At 33.8% G+C, this 21,309-nt stretch overlaps 3 protein-coding genes across 5 annotated transcripts; 1 reads left to right on the top strand and 2 right to left on the bottom strand.

Annotated features, from left to right (window-relative positions):
- Window positions 1–5,086: 5,086 nt before the first annotated feature.
- LOC115450701 (odorant receptor Or2) lies at window positions 5,087–6,892 on the bottom strand. Its single transcript, XM_030178777.2, has 4 exons — window positions 6,717–6,892; window positions 6,428–6,532; window positions 5,607–5,762; window positions 5,087–5,352 (listed from the first exon to the last, which is right to left on the bottom strand). Exons 1-4 carry the CDS (start codon window positions 6,777–6,779, stop codon window positions 5,302–5,304), a joined length of 375 nt encoding a protein of 124 aa, XP_030034637.1. The 5' UTR covers window positions 6,780–6,892; the 3' UTR covers window positions 5,087–5,301.
- Window positions 6,893–6,913: 21 nt separating this feature from the next.
- On the bottom strand, window positions 6,914–7,723 carry LOC115450700. Its single transcript, XM_030178776.2, has one exon. It carries the CDS (start codon window positions 7,692–7,694, stop codon window positions 6,933–6,935), a length of 762 nt encoding a protein of 253 aa, XP_030034636.1. The 5' UTR covers window positions 7,695–7,723; the 3' UTR covers window positions 6,914–6,932.
- A 3,573-nt stretch (window positions 7,724–11,296) lies between these two features.
- LOC115450698 (kinesin-like protein KIF18A) lies at window positions 11,297–20,458 on the top strand. Of its 3 annotated transcripts, none has more exons than XM_037443516.1 (9): window positions 11,297–12,058; window positions 13,020–13,238; window positions 13,598–13,803; window positions 14,128–14,287; window positions 14,443–14,590; window positions 14,911–15,092; window positions 15,591–16,512; window positions 16,643–16,798; window positions 17,666–20,458. In XM_037443516.1, exons 1-9 carry the CDS (start codon window positions 11,504–11,506, stop codon window positions 17,734–17,736), a joined length of 2,619 nt encoding a protein of 872 aa, XP_037299413.1. In that variant the 5' UTR covers window positions 11,297–11,503; the 3' UTR covers window positions 17,737–20,458. The 3 variants fall into 3 exon arrangements, with proteins under 3 accessions (XP_037299413.1, XP_037299412.1, XP_037299411.1); XM_037443515.1 differs by having other exon boundaries at window positions 17,654–20,458; XM_037443514.1 differs by having other exon boundaries at window positions 17,612–20,458.
- The last annotated feature ends 851 nt before the right edge of the window (window positions 20,459–21,309 follow it).

The raw sequence follows: 21,309 nt of genomic DNA, 5'->3' as shown, positions 1-21,309 counted from the left end.
GTGGAGTTAGATTCCATAGGTAGATAAATAGAGCATAAATTGTTTGAGTCTAACTTTTTCGGTAGAATAAGTCCATTGTAGGTACTGTAGGTTTTAAATGAACCAATTTAAACACATATGGACCGACCAGGTCTTTTTTGGCGAAGAATCATTTTTCGATTCAATTTTAAATTATTGGGTTTTTTTTTCCAAAAGATAGGAAGTCATAAAATTATTTGAGTTTAATCCCTCTCTGAGCTGCTTTAATTTTGCTAGAGTTATTGCTATCGGCAAAAATGTAAAAAAACTTAAAACGAATGATTCTTTAAGATTTTCATAGAAGAGATATATAGAGATTTCCATAGAACATTGGTACATTTATTATTGTAGTCAACCGAAAAACTCAGTGCTTAATACTAATTTCCCCTATCTCACCAATTCAGCACTTAGCTTATTATTCTCATCTCTCATCAATTCTTTATTCATAAGTTCACCTGCAGGATGCCCCCGTGATGGATTTTGCCGTCTCATGGGCCAATGGAACCCGAAAAAATTGCGCAGACCTTCGTCAGCTGTCACCGGCCAAAACTCGCGCCAGAAATTTAATTTACCGCCATGTTACTTCGTTGGTTAGAATCGTAATTTAATAAGTGATTTGATTTTGGAACAACACTATTTAAGGTATTCTTTTTTATTTGTGAGGCAATTAGGCCAAGGGTAGATTATCTTAATCTGCCTAAGACCCAGTGCTAATCAATTAAAGTTGGAAAATAAAACCCTTACAGTAATAGAAAACTTCATCCAAACCGGGCGAGCCGTCTTCGAAGAATCACAATATATTATGTTCCTACAATATAAGTAATTATAATTGTTTGTTTAAAATGAGGATATAGATAAAGAGGTTGGTAATTGGTATATAACTTTGGTACTATAACCTCTAACTATGTTTAATGTCAAGGCTCTAAACTAAGCCAATCAATGCCTGATCTAGGAATTTACAAAATTCTCAACTCCTTGATTGAATTTGGGCGCGTCGATCTTTGAGTACATAAAATTTGCCTGTGGTGTAAGTCTAAAGATAAATAACTATCAAGTATGTTTAGATTCTATTTAAAAGAGAGAGTAGTTATTTACAGATTATAATGATTTAGAACACACTTGCCCACACTTTTCAATAAAAAGTTTCCGAAGTTCTTTTTCAACATAAATGTATCGCATGAATGACAGAAAGTAATGAAATCCCATTATAATAAGTATAATATGTAGAGACTTCTATCACAAGGATGGCTGTAGAAGCATTCGGTATGCCGAGTCTTGTGTGTGTTAGTTAACAAGAGGAAGATAATGAACAAACTGCGCGGTTATTAGTGACACTACGCTCATGGATGTAGTAGTGTCACTAAGAATGAAGACTAGATATTATCCATGTTTTGTTCGGGACTGAGTAAAATGCACGCTGTTCAATGACGTAGCCTGGGTTCAAGCCGCTCCGGGTGGAAGTGACATTTGCCGCCCAAGGCATGGAGTGTGATAAAAAAAAGTCCATTTCAAGAAGTAAGTGTCACGTATGCCCCCCCCCCCCTCGCTAGTATATGCGACAAAAGTAAAAAAAAAAATTTACACATTTTGTCGTTCCCGTAAAGTCTACCCTAGGCGGGTCGTCTCCATTTTCCAACTGAGCTACAGCACTGATGCTATGTGATATAATGGTTATAATACTTCAGAGCCATTAGATTACTATTTTACTAATTAACTATATAGTTTAATGTCTTTGTATTGTAATATTTTTCCACACAATCTGTTCTCCTGTAACTTGAACTGAATTATTTCTGAAGTAGCGTAAATTTCTAGATTTAAACACATGTGGACTAGAATCGATTTAAGCGATGCCGGGAAACTCATACATATTATGTAGATATAACTGAATGTAGGTATTACTTCGGTATGTTCCCATTTAAACGGTACAAGGGTAATAGAGTTTAAAAACGATTTCCACTTTTATTTTAAGAGTAGAAAGGAGAAAAAGTAGAAAACATCTAAGTAATGTTATAGAAGATTTCGCTAATAATAGTATATATCACTTAAATAATATTTGCAGAAAAGTTATATTGGTTTACAAAAAAAGTTTATGGTACTAAATTATAATGAAATATAATATTGTAAAGATTGGAGAGGCGAGTACCCAACAGATACATTGTGTTTAAATAAACTTTCAATTGCGATCCCATCTTTTCAAATATTTTATCGTTAGTAATGGATTATTTTTTTTTAATGGTTCTCTAAAATACATATCGATTTAATCTTTTCAATGATATTAAATACTTTTTAATAAAAAAACTTATTATTATTATTATTATTATCATGTTTTATGTTCGTAACTCGTTTTGGAATTTCATCGTCTAGTCTCAAGTAAATTTTTGATCTCTGACTCACCGCCGACTCCAACGAATGCCACCAAATTTAAAATATCATGGCGACATGGGGTAACAAAGACGATTAGAAAAAAAAAGCTTTTTTAAAGCAGCAGTTAGGCGAAATTAGTAGCAGGTTTAAGAAGTCCAAATAATACACATGAGATTGGTAGAAAATATTATTTTTTTCATAACTATTGACACAATCATTGGAGTACGTTAAGAAATACTTATGTAAAGAAAGGAAACTATAAAAATCAGCCTCTAGGTCGGCAAGTAACGTTGGTAAACGACCAGGGGTTAAAAATCTAAGCAACGTGTCACTACTCTTTATAATTCTTGGCACAATTATTTTACTACTTGTGTAGATGATTGAAAATATTTGTAAACGAAAACCCCAATTAACAGATGGCATTAAAGCAATATGTCAAACAGATAAGAAGGTTGACTCATTAATTCCTCTCAGATTTGTCTAACCGCACAATCACCAGTTCAACAACAAATCTTGAGTTTTACCAATTACCATGTAAATTTGGGAAGTTCACGAAATAATTTAACGGGCTGTAGTCGCCGGTTTCAAAACAATTTATATGTTAATTACAGCAGCGTGCTCCCAATTTCACTCTATGTATGAATTACTTATGATTCTGATGGAACGTTAAAGTTATTCTTAATCGTCATTGGATGATCTAGCATGTCATATCTTTGGGGTTATAGGTACTTTTCCTATTAGAATGTATAGACCTCTCAACGATGGTCAGGATTTCGATAGTGTTTGTATGGTCGAAAATCTCAGAAAGTTTGCTGTGTCCATTCAGAAAAATAATATATTTTGTAAGTAATATGAACAACCTTGTTGAACAACACGATGCATTGTTTCACCCACAGCACGATAATATAGTTTCCGCCGCCGTGCGGCGTGATACCACTGTCTCCTCAAATGTTCTGAGGCTGCCTCACAAAAAATTTTGACTTAACATTTTTACCGCATTTCAAATGCGAATTGTAATAATATATTTACTATATAAAGGATTTTTAATAGTGCAGACTCATTCTCATACAAAACAATTTATAAAAGCGTTTACGACGCTGATCGTGAATATTGCGTCAGTAATTGAAAAGGCAGTTTGACCGAACATGAGCCGCTCACGAGGGCTCCACAAGGAAACTTTACTATACGTTAAATCGAATTCAAATCTGAAACTAAATTGCAATCGAAAACTCGCTGAATCAGAATCGATTAACGAGAAATTTCGTGTTTAATCGATTCACTACAAGGATTCCTCTAAAATGTTGAGATTTCGAAGTTTACCCGTAATTAATACTCATCTGATTGTATCGCATTCAAGGTGATCTCGACCAGGATATTATTATGATCCACACAATAAAAGGTTTAGAATACGGTATAGCACTTTGCCATATATTATTACGTCGGAATTTGCACCAATCAAAAATCTTTTTCGGAGTCTTGTATACAATATTATTTTTGGTATATTACAAACCCGAAATTTGTTTGTGCATTAGGGGCCGTTCAAGTATTACGTAACGCAATTTTCGAAGAATTTTGATCCCCCACAACCCCATGTAACGCGCCGAAACGTTTTCCTGTACGCCCTCCCCCCCTCAAAAAGTTATGTAACTAAAATGGTTTTTTTCATATATTTATAATTATGTTACGCAGAGTACTGGAAAGTCGTGAAAATACCTTTGTTATTGTTTTAAAATAAAAAAAAAACATTGTTACATAACGTGTTGTACGAATCCCCCTTCCGCGAATGTAACGCATCGTAACGTTTTACAAGACCCCCCTCCCCTCCAAATTGCGTTACTTTATACTTGAACGATCCCCAATTCATTCCACAAATTAGTAAAATAAACTTATAAGTATGTTATATTTTATCCCAAAAACATATTAAAATTTCGTCAAGCTGATTACCTTTTGTATTAATAAAAATCCGGCGCAAGTCGGTTGCTCACTAATACCTATTATTACAGTCGATCGTTACAAGTAATCTCTTCCCCACCCCGCGGCCCCGCACACGTCCCGCTCGTTCCCTGCTGCGGCGTGGGCGTTGTGCTTGATCTACCAATTCCGCGTGAGTTTTCATTGTTATTATTATTTTTGTATTTTTATGTGATCTTTTACACCAAAATCTAATTTGAGTGTTTCGGCTTTATAGTATACAAAAATTAATCTTGTATATTATTTGCGCGAAATTTATGGGAAGAAATGAGAATAATCTTTCCCTATTAAATTGTGTAAGTAGATAACTGAGCTTAAATAGGCATCGCAAAGGACGTAACGTACCTTCGGGCTGCCGTCTAGGCCTATGCTTGATAAAAGGCGTCAATCAGATTGTTCCTTTATCTCCTTAGTAGGCTTGGCAAAGCAATAAATACTGTGTTTTATGAAAATGTTATTGTTTCTGGGATTACCAGGCTGAACGAAAGAATAATTTATCTACTACTGCGTCCATGTGGGTAGGTTTTTACGCAGTAAAAACATTAAAATAGCACACTTTAACTTTTATTAGGAATTCTTTTCTAAAACTATAATAAAAAAAATATTTTGCCTTCGAAGTTTAGTAGTTAGCCTAATATTTTACTGAGTTAAGTGATCATCAAAACCCCTAGTAACAAAAAGTAAATAAATACCCCTTATTTATCCCTTATAATAGCAATGTAAAACCAGGAAATTTGAAGTATAATGTATATTTCTTTGAAAATAAAACATAAAATACCTAGTGTGTCATCTATGTAATTGATATCAGCTTACGGTTGCGCTGAAAGGTGCCATTTTCCTTAATAATAAAATAGTCATGTATGACCTTTTTTCTATAGCAATATACTAAGATTGGGTTACAAATTGCAATAATCCATAGATACATAAAATGAATGCGCGATGTTGAAGTTAATTTGTTCCTTTTAATAATGTGTAGAAACTATAGCTGGCTCGTAATATCTGGAATGTTAATAAAATTATTATTGTTAAACAAATAGCATAGAAAATTCACAGAAGATACATTCATATTATTATGTAAGCTACTTACGAAAAATGTTTTTACATATTACAACTTCGTAAACTGGCTACAATAACAAACGTCCTTATTTTTCGCGACTGATAGTAGCTTTCGTATAACTTACGCAAGTAAAACTTACAAGCGTAATTTCTGCCAAAAAAAAACATGTATACTTGTTTGATTTTAAGCTACTTACGGAAACAAACGTGGAGAGAGACATCACGTTGAAGGGTCCTGCTCTGAACACGAGTTTCTTTCTAGTGGTCAGGGCGAGGAGTGCTACTTCCTTCTGTATGTTCTTGTTCGATTGCGCCCAATTGCTTTGGAAGGTGCTGTAGGACACCAGGTCGCTCTAAAAACAACTAGTTGATGATCAGTGGTCTAACTGCTCCTTATATTTCTACCCCCGTATTCAAAGACGTTTTTTATCTAAGGACGGAACAAAGCTGTGATAACAAGTCTGTTTTTCAGTGCGTAGACATAGGGCCGTTGTGATTGGCTAATATTGTTGTATCTCAATATTAGCCAATCACAATGGCCCTATGTCTGTTTCTGAGTGCCGTTGGGCAGTGAGAAATAGACGTGTTATCACAGCATTACTCCGTCCTTAGGCTAGTAATTAAATATACCAAAGATGTCTCATGCTGCCTGAGATACAAAATTAAGACTTCACAAGTTCGTGGTACGGCGATGAATGCAAATTACAAACATTTTTGTATTACGATTAAGCACAAATTCGTTTATGAGTTCTATTGTTTTAATTATTAGTACTGCTTCTTCCTCGAGATGATGATAACTTGAAGACTTCTATAGATTTAAGTAAAATATTAGATCCATCTGATTTTTTTCTGCTTTATTGGATGATTAAAAATGTATATAATGAGATTAAACTAAATAATAATTGTATTTAGAACATACTGCATTGCGTTCTTATTACGTGTAATCGACTACATACCTACTTACTTCATTCAGTATAAAGATACACACTAAGTAATTGTGTGACACTAAAACACATACCTCGATCGTAACCTCGTTGCTGTGCCAATAGAAAAGCAAGAGCTGAATTAAACAGGCCATCAGAAACACGCAGCTGGACACAAGTGTCGGCAGGTCGTCTTCAATCTGAAATCAGTGTTGTATTTGCCCGAATTTCATAGGAACGTCGGCTCAATCAAGATTATCATAGGTGCAGTTTTACAATTATTTCGCAATATAGTAATAAAGTGGAAGTACGTTATGGTAAGTAAAAATATATTGAAGAAAAGGCTTAAGATGAACGAAAAGAAAATAATGATTGATCACATACCTCTGCAATTTGTTTAATACACACTCCAAGGTTTACAGATATAACGACCAAATATACAAACATAACAGATGAAATGAGGCAGTTGAATGTTTTTTGATACCTGAAAATACGTTAAGTAAAATAGAAATAAATAGAAAAGTTAAATAATCTAAGTAAAACTTCTTTGAACTAGCATATAATATAATCTTTTTATTCGAATTACTAATGAAAATCATCTTACTTGACCAATGAAGTGTGAAAACGATGGCATTCGGCAATATTTCTATGACTTTCTTCATTGTTCGCAGTAATCATTCTCGTGCAATACAACCTGGTTATTTTGAGTTGTCCAGCAAAGAATATCATTATGGAGACAACTAAAGTATCCCAAGCAATGACATAAGCGCTAACTATATGACCAAGCATAGTTTGAATGCACATAGAGAAATAATAACCATTTGGTTCTCTACTAAAAGGGGTATAACCATCAAATATATACAGATAGGTACTGGTGCCATTTACATTGAAGTTATTTTTTTGATAAGGTTCAGTAAATATACTGAAATTCGAGAAAAAAGCAAGTGCCCAGAAAAAATATGACACACGTCGGTTCCTACGAATATAAGCCTTCATTACCTTATCAAGATTCTCATCTTTCCTAGAAATTTGTTTCAGTTCAACTGAGGATATGAAATCGATTAATTCTTCCCATATTTTATAATCTTTCTGGAATAGACATGTCTTAATGATACCCATATGGAAAGGAGCATATTGTAAAATCAATTTGAGATCATCGGTGTTGAATTTTATGATGCATTTTACGTACTGGCTCAAGAAGAAAGCGACAGTCACTAAGAAAATAATTATTTTGAATCGGGATTTCGGCGATTTCAAATCTGGATGCCACAAGCCTGTGAGACTTAACAATCTAATATGCGGCCCTACTGATGGGTATCTGGGATCTTCAAGAAAACTTAAAATTTTCTCTATGACAACCATTTTTACGAGTCTATACCGTTCGTCTGAAATATTAACAGCCGAAGGTATGAATTTTGTACATGTACCTAATGTATTCACAGTAATTGACGTGAGAATATTAAAATAGATAATATGCAGTTTGAAATATTCGTAATGATAGACTAGAAATTATCAAGCGGATTTAATTGTTGAAAATGGTAGATATTATAATATGCTTACAACAATTTGGCATGACGTCCAATGTTAAATTTAAAGATCCATTAGCTTTGGGCTTTAGGGCGTTAGTTAGTTACATTGCGTGCGCGATACGACTAACGCGCTAAGGTCTCGGGTTCGAATCCCGGCAGTTATATTAGTTTTTTGTACTTAGTTACAGCCTGGAGTGTGGAAATGTGCTCGATTATTGGCAATAGAGCCTCCCCCCTTCCTATCGCATGCGATCTAAGATAGCTGAAACTCTGTGGGTGTGTGGTAATAGAAGTGTATCTCTGCCTATCTCAGAAAAATGAAAACGGCATGCATTGTATGTAGGTATACATAATTAGTACATGAATTCTTCTATTCCGGTGCATACGGCAAAAGTTAGCTGTAAGTAGATACGAACATACACAAGTATAGGTACTTATACAAGTATAGGTTTTGTGTATGTATGTAGTAGGTAAACCTAGTACCTACATTATAGAACTAAAAAATAATAATTATTTGTAGTTCCATCCATACTTTATTCAATTCATGCTAAACGCTTCGTATTAGAAGACCTAAGTAACTATTTATTTTGTATTTTGAGGTACCTACGGTAAACCTACCGGTCTTGGACGAGGAATCAGTAATGGACGAAAAAAAAGAATCTTCTAAAAAAGGACATGATCCAGTTTTTATATATTGGAAACATTTTGACATATACATACAAAAGTTACCGAGTTGCCAAAGTTGGACATTTTATAAAATTTTGTCTTTTAGACACAAATGATGTAAAGTGCTCGTGTGATTTAAAATTTGTATTAAGTAGCAGCTTTGTGCTAAGGAAATTGATATAGGGTAAGTAAAAAGTTTACGTATATTTTTTATTGCTTGATTTTATCCAGAATGCGTTTTTCTTGTTGGGTTAATCATGAAGTAGTGGACAAATGTCGAAACTTATTTTTACTATTTCCTTTTCAGATTTTTTACTAATTTTAGTCACATTTTGTTTCTTTATTATAAATAAGTAGAAAGTGGTAAACATATTGATGTGTACCAGTAATGGACGTGTGTGTCCATTATTGGGTATCTTATAAAAATCTGGCTATGGACATTGATTGGAATTCAATATTCAATATATAGATTGTGTTATCGAAACTGTTAGAGAAGGCGTAAAAATATGTAAAGCAGCTAAATTCTTTGATTTTATTGTTAATTTTAAAAACATACAAGTAACCATGTTACATAAAACTAGGAATGTTGTTTAAGAACTCCAGTTACATTCCTGTTCATTAAAAATAAAAGTTCTTATTATTGTATTAATTTTTTTTTTCAATACCATTCTCTACAGAGATAACTAGTTTTTTTGGTGTCCATAATTAAAAACAATCAAAGTATTAATATGTTATTAGATTGAAACCTATTGAATTGATTGAAAGCAAAACAGAATTATCAAATAAGTACAAGGTATATCATTTGGAGAACAAGGGGTTTAGAAAACATAGGAGTAAATAATAGCAAATAAGCTAAGTGAAATTGTGCCTATTTCCGAAGTTTTAGTAAGATTCTCCGTTGAATGCTAAGGCTGTCGTTATGTCCAGATAAGATCGGGAGCGGAAATTAAGAGGAAATTGTATTTGTTTCTTATACAGCGACGTTGTCACAATAAATACTACATTTTATCTAGTAGACGCCCGGTATTAATTTTCTATTGCAGATGCTGTCAATTAAAATAAATAAAGTTTGTTAAAAAAAAAACAAAGTTTTATACTATATTACAGACAAAATATGACGTGGATCAAAATTTTTACTGTCTACGATTTCTACATCAGTTGATGTGATTACGAATTGCAGCTTTTTTGCAATCTTTCTTTTAAAGTGCACTAATCTAAAGTATATATTTATTATACATACCTATATAAATAATTAAAATGCCAAACTATGCTAAATATAAGGCATTAAGGCAAGGCAAGAGTATAGTAAAAGGTAAAACAAAACAAAAACACCTCATAGGCCATATATATAACGTCGTTTTGCCTTTCTTTATAACGACTAGTTGGAAGGTGGTACATTTTTGAATTAAGAAATGTAGTTGAGGAGAGCACCCGATTTAAAAATTTTGATACCGTTTCTGAATTCCGATTACGATTATAAATTCGGAATAGCATTCTGAATAATTTCATGACGCTTCGTATCCCATACAATTCATTACCTCATACGCAATATGCTGAATGATCCTGTACTCAGATTGATCCACAGAATACTATAGAATTGGTCTGAGAGAATTATATTTGCGAGCATTTGGAATTCGCACTCGGAATTCGTTCCGTTTCAATTAGTTTACATTAAAAGCGACAGTAGATGGTTGTATATGTATAAATGTTTCAAGCATCAAAAAGTTTAGAACTAATATTATACTTTATTTCACACGATCCGGAATCCATTCAGTAATCTATTCTTTTTTATTTTGGATATAAGTATTGTTTTTATTTATGCACATAGCACATACCATCTTCATCCCATTATTATATTTATTTTCATAATCGAACGGGATTCTTTTTAAATATCTAAATGATTTATAACCTGGATAATGAAAGTAGATTGAATAAGTCCGTTAAATTTAAAAAATATTTGTAGGCAACCTCATTATTACAAAAAAAATCTTATTATACTTACCTAATCACAGATTTCTACGAATTGCTTTATCACGGAATGACAATTCTGAATGATGAAACATATACATCTCAGATTATACATCATGTGCGTTATACGGAGATGCTTATCAGCTTTTTGTCTCTTACGCCGTGTGCAATTATATTCATGTTGACAAACTTAAAAGTTTGTCAACATGAATAATACTAGAAAAACCTTTTATTTTTATATAAATGCAACTATTCACTCTAAAAAAAACATTTATGATTTGAATAACGGATTCTAGTTCCCGGATGTTTAGAAAATTCTCTTTTTAAATTTTTGTATTTTGTATGAGATTTTGTAGCTTTCTTTAAGACAATGGATTGTATACTTAGTGGTTGCTTCTAAATTTTTAAGAAAGGTGTGAAGCAAGCATCCTTTTACCAGATTTTGAATTCTGTTTCTGAATTCAGATTAGATTCTGAATCTATAAGACCGGCCTAAGCATTAGTGATAATATAAATGAAACCAAGGAAGTTATATTTTGGATATAAGATCCTTGTATGAAACTGGCAAATAAAAAAAATGTACATCTCAATTCCCCCCTTTTTCAGTGCAGTCAAAAATAGTTCAATGTTGTTTATATGAGCGTAATTTTTTTTATAAGATACTGTTTCCCACTACGTTACGTATTGCCATGTACTACTATGGAGTTATCATTTTTTATAATTACATAAAGTAATCGTTATATTTTGCGTAAAATGAAACGTATTGCTTCGTTTTGGTTGAGCGGGGATCGCGTCACGCATGCGTCAATTCAAAATTTTGACGGTTACGAATACAATTCAAACTTCGTTTCTGTTTACGATAATTTTAAACGGTGCCAATTTAATTAAAGAGAGGACGCCCAGGGTTTTGTGACCAGAAATTTTTTATTTGATGTGAGGATATAACGTTGGTTACAGCAAGTGTGGAAATTATTTCCATGATAAGGATTTCGTGTGAGGCCGTTGAAAATGGTTAAAATAGAAAAGGGTCCCGTTTCCTACGGGTCAAAAGGTTCCACGGCCGCGCTAGTGCCTTCGAAGAGCGGTTCGACGCAGAACATGGCAGCGAACATCAAAGTAGTGGTCAGGGTGCGTCCACTTAACGACAAGGAGATGCAACAGAACAGTCGCGTCGTCGTTGATGTGGTTGACGATAGCATGCTCGTTTTCGACCCTAAGGAGGAGATGAGACCTTTCTTCTACCAGGGAGTGCAACAGCCGAACAAAAATTTCCTAAAGCGCGCTAATAAGGAGTTGAAATTTGTGTTTGACCATGTCTGTGGGCAGACAGCGACTAACAAGGATGTGTTTGAGACCACTACGAAGGACATGTTGTCGGCTCTCATGGAAGGGTACAATTGCTCAGTTTTTGTGTATGGAGCCACAGGGGCAGGCAAGACTTTCACAATGATTGGCAGCAATGAGCATCCCGGCATCACATACTTGACTATGGAGCACTTGTTCTACACAATCAACTCTTTTGAAAAGGAGCGAGAGTTTGATATTGGTGTTTCTTACATTGAGGTAAGTTTAGGTGTAAAAAAATAAAAGTTTATTTATAAATAAACTATTGCAATTATTTCATGAGCTTCTGATAGCCTAGCCTGTTAAGTGGAGTGTGTATTCTGCATTGCCAAATTTTTAATATAATATTATTTAGAGAGCATATTGATTTTGCAAATTATATATGTAGTTCTCTGGGTGAATGTTATTGTTAAATAGATTATTATAAGGTTTATATTATGCCTTATAATAAGGTTTGTATAAAGAGACTTAAAACTAGAAAAGTGTATCAGTTTATTTGACATGATAGATTAAAGGCTTTTTTTTTCACATTTAGTTTTCTTTGCACACATACGCCTTTTACCTTCAAAGTGGTAGGCAAAAGCACAATTGGTGCACCCACTAACTAGCATGTGTATTGTGTACCCCAATGTGACAAGGGGTGAGCGTATAGCCATATTGGGCACAAATTCCAGACTCCAGTTGTACTGAGTAGAAAAATACAATATTACTGCCTGACCCGGGGAGACTAAGATCTGAGCGTTGCAGTCATACTGTAGTACAATTATACTACCTAGGAATTGAACTTGCTTTTTATCTCATAATTTAATAGTTGTATAAAATACTTTAATCTTAGACTGCAATAAATTGTGTGATTAATCACCATTTTTAATAAATAATCCAAATAAATATTTTGTAACTATTATAAAATTATTTATTATATTATTAAAAAATCACCAATCAAAACAAAGGTTTTCTTAACGGGCCTAGAAATAAGTTATTTTGATTGGTTTATTCTCAGAATGGGATTGGGGATTCAGTTTGGAATTGTTTATTGAAAATGGCTGTCAGTCTACTCCTATTTTGAACAAACTCCTTAATGCCTATTTATTTAAACTATAAATGACAAACAGTTTGAACCATCTCTTAAGAGAATTAAATTCAGTTACAGTACAGCTATTAATTGATAACTATTCTACAGGTGTATAATGAAAATGTGTATGACCTGCTTAAACCATCAAACACTCCTCTGCAACTGCGAGAAGATTCCAAGTATGGAGTGATGGTTGCAGGACTAACACTGAACAATATAAAGACAGCCAGGGAACTCCTCAACATGTTGGAAAATGGGAACAAGAACAGAACTCAGCATCCCACCGATGCCAATGCAGAAAGCTCCAGGAGTCATGCAGTTTTCCAGGTAATTATGGTTTTTTATTTAGTCTAGTTGCAATATGTAATTACTAGCTTTTGATCATGGCTTTGCTTGACTGAACAAGTTTTCCGGGATACATTTCTTTTTTGACTTACTTGATATATATTTTTATATTACACAAAAACCTTTATAAATTGTAACCTATGTGTTATTCTGGTGTATAACCAATATTATTGTAAAGTTTCATCCAAATCAGTTCAGTAGTTTTTTTTTGGGAAAGAAGAACAAACATACATCTATCCTCAGAAACTTTCGCATCTATAATATTAGTAGGATAATACTGGTGTTGTATCTTTAATGTACATTTATTTTTATTAAATTATTTATAATTTTATTTTTTTTAGGTGTATGTAAAAATGCGCTACAAAACCAGCAGTCAGCTGCGTCTTGTGAAGTTATCTATGATAGACCTGGCGGGCAGCGAGCGCGCCTCCGCCACCGGCTGTATCGGCGACCGGTTTAAAGAGGGCGCCAACATCAACAAGAGCCTGTTGTCTCTCGGCAACTGCATCAATAAACTCGCTGACGGCAGCAGTTATATACCTTACAGGTTTGTCTGGTTGAGTTAAATAAGAATTAGTGTATATGTACGCAACATAATATGATGACAGCACATATAACTATTGTGTTTTAAGAACATAATTTATTTATTCTACAGATTTATTCTATTCTACAGGAATCTACAGCTCTATATGCATTATAGGTGCATTTTATTTGTATCTTAGGATTTGTGCTGTAGAATGGACTTCTTATTTTAAAATATACCAGTTTCATTACACACTTCCATAATATTTATTATGCACTTAGCATGCCTCTATTTGTTTGTCCATTTGTTTTCTAAAATTTTCCCACTAATTAAGCAATTCCATTCCAGAGATTCAAAATTAACTCGGCTGTTAAAAGACAGCCTGGGCGGCAACTGCAAGACGGTAATGATCGCAAACGTCTCGCCCTCCAGCCTGAGTTACGAGGACACGTACAACACGCTCAAATACGCCGCTAGAGCTAACAAGATTCAGCTCAGTATTAAGAAGGTGCGAATCTATTTTGTGTTGTGGATATATTTTATATAAAGGTAGACGAACAATAATGAACTTATTGGTTAGTCACTACCATAATTTGATTACTTACTCATTGAATTGATGATTGGCTAGAATTTAGATTTACTAAATTTACATATTTCGTTTAGAATATCGTTGATGGCGACATGCGACTTTCACAATACGTGAAAATAAACGAGGAACTCAAGAAGAAGGTGAAAGAATTGGAAGCCAAGCTCTCCCTGTCGAATGTGAAGCCTGTTGTTCAAAGGGAACCTGATTTGGTGAAGGAGAAAGGTTAGTAGGATCTTTGTTATCTATTAAAGATTTTAATAATAACTTTGTCAAATATTAATTTGTTTTGTACTGTTACAGTTTGATATATCAGTGAAAGAATGGGTTGGTTTCGATGTTTGGCACATCTTGTATGAAAGCTGTGTCAACTAGCCAAGTAGTTCGATTCTAAATGTGCCATATATGTCAAGATCTATAATAACTTACATTTTGATAATGTACTTTTGTATAAGTTGTTGGGTAGGCGTTATTAGAGTTCTTCTTCGGCTTGACATCCAATGCTGAACATAGATAAGACAATAAGGTTTAATATTGTGGTATAGCACGGCGCGAGTGGCGGCGGCGCATCGGCGAGGAGGAGGCGTTGTACGCGGCGCTGCAGAGTGCGGTGTTGCGGCTGCAGTGCCAGCAGCGCGTGTTATCGCTGCGGCAGCGGCTGCGCACGCGCGCCTTTTCGCACGTCGCTGACCTCGCGCACCGCTCCTCCTGCGAGGCGATGGAACTGGTACCATATTAAAAAAAGAAACACATTTCATGACTATCTCCGAAGGGGTAGGCAGAGTTGCAACCAGGGCATTTACTTTTTGCCTTGTGTGTTTCGTATCCAACCCGGGATTCGAACCCGAGACCTCAGCTCTGCAGTCATATCGTAATACAGTTACGCCACAGGCAGTCGTACCAGAAAAATATTATCGTTATTGTTTCGATGATTATGTATTCAAAGAAAAAAAAATTAAAAGCTACAGTAAATCTAATGTTAATATAATAAAATCAGGTGATCTTAGTTTATGGTAGTACATATGGAATGTCATGTTTCGTAAACCCTTCATTATGTTAAAATTATAGTTTGAAATAAATATTGATGTTTTAATGTTAAATATCATGTTATATTATTAAGATGTAACAGGATAGGTATAGATAATATAACTAGTTACAAGTGTAGACCAAACATAAATTTTAACTAATGTAGTATAAACTAAGGCCTTGTTTTTTCTTTGTATAGATGTGCACGGAAGAAATACCGAGGCAAGAACGCGCGGCTGAGAGTTATATGAAACAATCAGTAAATCTGGACTCTAGTATTTTAACCGCGTGGACCAAATGGGAGGAAAGCAAAAAGCGATTGGATATCATTTGTGAGCAAGCTCTATCCGACTGCCCGGAACTGTCAGACTTTGTGGAAAATGTCCATCTAAAGAGTGAACTGCGACAAGTCAAAGCAAGTAACGACCTCCGACTCAAGTTACTCTCGATAGAAAATAACGAAATCAACGCGTTCACAGAATATATGAGCGACATGCCTAGTATGCTTAAGAAATTGTACCTGACGCTTAAAGGTTATGACAAAGCCCCGCCAGCCTTGACTGCCGAGTATTTGGAGATTATGAAGAAAGCGAAAGCGGCAAAGAGCATCTCGTGGTCCGACAAAGACTGCGAAGATGACGCGCATTACAAATTCATATCTACATTGGACTTGGAGAAACCATCGACAACCATAGATTGCAGTAATAAAGACGACAATATAAACGTTACTATTGACATAGTGACGGATAGTGACGATGTTACTGACATTGAAAACCGTGAACCGGTAAAAATATCTCCAAAGAAACGCAAGGGGACACCCATGAAACTGCTCAATAATGAGACTATAATAATAAACGACTCTTTCGAAAGCATGGACACGACAAGAAATCTAAATTCAGCAAAAAAATTGAAAAAGGAGTATGACCCATCTGTTGATATTGAAAATTATGGTGTTTTGGACGCGAAAGATTTGAATTCAACCTTTGTTTTGGCGGGAAAAATGGATGCTTTGAAGAAATTTCCCATCAAAGTGGAAGTGAAAAGTGAGAATCAACCTGTCAAACGAGGTTTGGTCGACAGGACGAACACAATGCAGAGAACTGTTGTCTTTAACGACAAAGGTAATTTAATTCTAAATATAAATATTAAAAATGTTTTTATTAAATCCGAAAATTTTTAATAATTTTTTACCAAACAATAAGTATCTATTATCATATTTTTTTATACCATAAATTTTCCACCTGTGCATAGCTAAACCAGTGAAGCCAGTGGTGGGCAAGGCGGTGCCGTTCCGCCGGCCCGCGCCGCCGCCCGCGCACGCGCCGCCGCCCGCGCACGCGCCGCGCGGCGCCGGCTTCGGCTCCAGCTTGTCGCGGGACGGCACGCCGTTCCAAAGGAACGTACAAGGTAAACTTACTACATTATAGTTGCCATCTGTGTACTGTTTGTTTGTGTCGTGTATGTGCGTAGACAATATTTACTATAGATATCTATTTATATATTCATTTTATTCGTTTTGAAATATCATTTATATATTTTGTATATTGATTTTGAATTAAAGATAATTATAAAATAGAGGTATAACTAAAATGAATAATATAAAGACTTTTTTGATAACAGATTTAAAAGGCTTGCGCCGTGAAAAAAAAATTTGCTTAGCTATTTTTCAGTGACGAGGCGTCCATACAAACCGATTCCTACGGGCTTCCCTTTTAGGTGTATTAACATTTGTCTTAGTTTCTATTTTCTGTTGAATTGGCCGCGATGTGTTAACTAAGGCAATTCCTTTTTGCCAAGGGTTACCTTTTCAAAAATTGCACCCGTCGCCACTGCTATTTTTATCACCATGCATATTCGTCTTTGTATATAATATTTTAAACGATTCATTTTTATACAAGACCTAATAACGAGAAATAGTTGTTTTTCACCTGATGGTAAGTGCTTAAATTGCTCATTTAATAGTAGGAAAACTAAACTAAACCTCCAATTACATGCTATAGCAGTGTTCGTCCTTTGTAGTGAGGCTCATAGCGCAGCTATATTAAAATGGGAAAACTAATAGCTGCAAAGACAGACAAAACAATGGTGTTTACCCTAAAAGACTTTAAATACCAGCTAGCAATACCCATCATCCATCTAAATGTTTTATGTAACTAACAAACTAATTCTTTCATGTCCGTGTGTTGTGTTGTGTCGTGACGTCAAATAACTGCTTAACAGACTCGGTGGGTCGTACGAAGAATAATGTCACTCAAAAATCAGTCGGTTTTAAAGCGGTACGCGCGAGGGAAAGAGTCCAAAACCACCCGTACTCCAGGCCACCGCCGATCAACTCAAGGAGATGATAAAGACCAACGAAAACAGCTGCTATAGAAGAACTAGATAAGTTTTGTATAATATTAACGATTTGAGGTGAATACATGTAAATTTAATTATTCCGGGAAAGGTTATTTTGGTCCTATAAGCTTTTGTGAAAAGTCCAATAATATTGTGTGAACAATGCAAGACAGTAATTTCGGTCGCCTTTTTACCTAAGTGACTGCAACATTATTTGTTGTTATTTAAAGATTCGCTGAGCGAATCTTCTTTATGACAAATAGTAACAATAACAAATAGTATGGATAATTATGGACCTTTCTTATGTCATAACTACAGATCATATTTGCCGACTTCCTTAGCTAAAAGTTCATTTAATTATTAATAACATAATAGCATAGTATGTTATGCTTTTTATGTTATTTCAAAGACAATTTTAGGTAAGGAACGAAGCAGGTTTTTGATGGTATCCGATAAGCCTCGTGTATGCGTTGACTTATTTTTTGAATTAATACATTTTTAGTGTCTCAACATTGACTGATAAGGCAAAACCTGGACACCAGAATCCACTGTTGCGACTCTGTTTATTAATGCTTGTATTTTTATTACCTTACAATTTACATACATTTGGCGTAATAATAATTCGTGTAACACTCAGCAACGAAAGCGCTAAAAGTGCCAAACATTTGATCAAAACCTTTCGTAAATACTCTATTATTGTGTGTAAATTCGAGAAGTTTCGATAATTTTGTAACTATGAATGGTTTAGTTGTTTGTGTTGAAAACGTTTTAATACGTGACCTCGTATGATATTATGTTTCGGCACATGTTTGTTAACTCGTTAAGTTTCGCCATGACTGTTTGGGAATAAATAAAAACTATAGCTAAATAAATAATAATTTACTGGCTTCATGTTTATTTGGCTTTACTATTCTGCTTCTGTCATGTTACCATCTGTTATATCTGAAAATGAATAAAAGATATTTTAAAAGTATGAGGGCTTTTAAAGAAAATCTCAGATTTAATTGGGTAGTTAGAATTTATATGCCCATTTTAAGAACTTTATGAAATGTTCATTACGCGAAATAGCAAATGAAGTTTGAATAACATATTGTATAATAGTAATATCAAAACTAATAAAGCAAGCAGCAACAGATACGCTTTAACCATAATATAAGTATGGACAATATTTTAAAATAAAATTGGATGCCGAAGTTTTTTGCACGGAAGTGTAGGAAATACATGGTGCAACGGATAGACTAGGTGAAGAGACCACAAAATGAAAATAACATTACGGTAAGATAATTACATCGTCTTGGTGTCATTGGCATGTCTATTGTCAGAACTAAGATTGATATAAAAGCTTTAATAATAACATTAGTTTTAAAATCTAATATTAAAATTAAATTACGATTAATACAAAATCCCTTTAAGGGTCTATATTTAATAAAGTGTACATATAACAAAAAAAAGTAATATAAATATTGCCTAAGTTTTGATGAACGATGTTTGAGAATTAATTTTAGTTTTATATAAGTGCAGTTTTATAAGGATAGAGGATTTCTGTAATTTAATTAATTTGTAAAACATTGTATTTATTTTTTAATTATAATTGGTAAGACGTTTTGATGTTTTTAAATGATTTATTACTTTAGTATTATGAATGTTTTTTCTACGAAAATGCGTGTTAAAGGCACAAAATAATAACGATATTTTAAATTGAAAAAAGATATCAAGGGTGTTGGACGATTCTACTATTATATATAACGTCTTCGAGATGTTTGCATTTGACGTAAAGTAAGTATAATCTTATTAGATTTTAAAACTATATACTGTTGATTCCATGTTTAAGAGAAAAAGGATTATTGATGTAATATCTTTTCTTTTTAATTGACTTAAAATATGTAACATAATATTAAGTTTGTTTGTGCCCTTAGCACGAATATTTGCGTAATACTATTCGTAAAGTTTTATTATGCTTTAAGTAAATTTCTGTATGGGAATTTGAATGGGCGTATTTGGAACGAATATTTTACAGCGAGAATATTGTGCGCGCATTAACTTGGAATAGTATTCATACCATGACAACAGTAAACTCAGTATAGAAATCTGTAGCACGAATATTTTTGATGTATATTATTGTTAAACAACTATAAAAGAATACTTAAACGTTGACGTTAACATTATAATCAGTCACATGAAGTCTACTGCTGAACGTAGACTTAACTAAATATTTCCAGACGGAGTTATTAAAAGCGGCTCGCATCCAGAGTTATTTTGTTACGTATGTTTTGCGCAATTCTTTGTTATTCGTGCTAAAGGTATCAATTTGATTTAACCTTTCTTGGTCCAGTAACAAAAGCTTACGTGTATCTTAATACAAATAGAAATTTCATTAATAATATTTTTGCTTCTTTAGTTTTGTTAATGTATAAATATTGTGGTTTTTTATTAGTTTTTGGAGTTTTAAATACGGTGAATTATGTATGACGATATTTTCTTAGATTGGCCGTGTTATGTAGTCACGGACTTTCTATATTTCTTTTTCAAGCGAGTGAAATATTTTACATTAATTTAACTTTAGTATTTTCATAATCCCTTAACTATTAGCAAATATGGAGACTTTTCTCATAGTGCTAAAATGTGTATACAATTTGAATAACTTAGATATAGACTCGTAATTATGACTGATGTATTTTTAAGTTTGTATGATTGTGTGATGAAATTTTATAGAATAAATTGTGGTTTATATTCAGTCGTTTTTTTTTGAGTTATGATTGATATGTGCAGTATGTGTGCTATATGGCACGTAGGTTTTAAATAGTTATTTTTTTAAAACATTTTCATCCTTAGGAATTCATGGTCGAGTGTGTTTTATATTTCAATCCAACATATTATGAGTATTCTAGGCATCAATATGGTTTAAGGGATTTCGTTGAGCCTCTTGACGTCTAAACGTGAGCTATGTATTTTGCGTGTGCTCTGCGTAAAATTATTCATTTGACCTTTGCAGGTTAGGAAATGTCTCCGGTGCTTTGGACGTAATATTAGCCGTTAAGGTTATAGCTTAAGGTCCATTTTCATACATTTTGTTTCAACTTTAATCTGGGTAACTAAACAAGTATTGACAAGTAAAGAATTTAAATTCACGTCTAGTTAGTGATTAGTTATCGCAGTTGAAAGAAAAACGTAAAAATAATTAATCTGCATGGATATTTCGGCCTTTAAAATTTAATACGTCGAAATTTTAAAGGCCGAAATATCCATGATTATTAATTATTTTTACGTTTTTCTTCAACTGCGAGAACTAATCACTAACTAGACGTGAATTTAAATTCTTTACTTGTCAATACTTGTTTAGTTACCCAGATTAAAGGTGAAACAAAATGTATGAAAAATGGACTTTAAGCTATAACCTTAAGCTTCTTTTATGAGAAATGGGTATAGGTCTGTCATTCTTTCTAAAAATACATTGATATTCCTTTTAATTTTCCTACTTATCACCCCTGATCCGAATAATTATGCAGAGGCGCAACCAGGGCACCCACTTTATGCTAAGTGTGTTCTGTCCCATGATGTGATGGGGGCAAGCCTATCACCAT

The sequence above is a fragment of the Manduca sexta genome, chromosome 26, assembly GCF_014839805.1.
Source record: "Manduca sexta isolate Smith_Timp_Sample1 chromosome 26, JHU_Msex_v1.0, whole genome shotgun sequence".
Taxonomy (NCBI): Eukaryota; Metazoa; Arthropoda; class Insecta; order Lepidoptera; family Sphingidae; genus Manduca; species Manduca sexta.
The sequence above is the reverse complement of the archived record's forward strand: the minus strand, read 5'-3'. Positions and strand labels throughout refer to the sequence as shown.

Excerpts from the sequence above, each read along its gene's own strand:
- LOC115450701 (XM_030178777.2), bottom strand. The coding sequence starts at position 6,779 with ATGTTTGTATATTTGGTCGTTATATCTGTAAACCTTGGAGTGTGTATT. Across the intron at positions 5,763-6,427 it reads GCAACGAGGTTACGATCGAG|AGCGACCTGGTGTCCTACAG; the intron begins GTATGTGTTTTA and ends AGTTGTTTTTAG. Across the intron at positions 5,353-5,606 it reads CTCTCTCCACGTTTGTTTCC|ATATTACGAGCCAGCTATAG; the intron begins GTAAGTAGCTTA and ends TTAACATTCCAG.
- LOC115450700 (XM_030178776.2), bottom strand. The coding sequence starts at position 7,694 with ATGGTTGTCATAGAGAAAATTTTAAGTTTTCTTGAAGATCCCAGATAC.
- LOC115450698 (XM_037443514.1), top strand. The coding sequence starts at position 11,504 with ATGGTTAAAATAGAAAAGGGTCCCGTTTCCTACGGGTCAAAAGGTTCC. Across the intron at positions 15,093-15,590 it reads CCTGCGAGGCGATGGAACTG|ATGTGCACGGAAGAAATACC; the intron begins GTACCATATTAA and ends TTCTTTGTATAG. Across the intron at positions 16,513-16,642 it reads TGTTGTCTTTAACGACAAAG|CTAAACCAGTGAAGCCAGTG; the intron begins GTAATTTAATTC and ends ACCTGTGCATAG.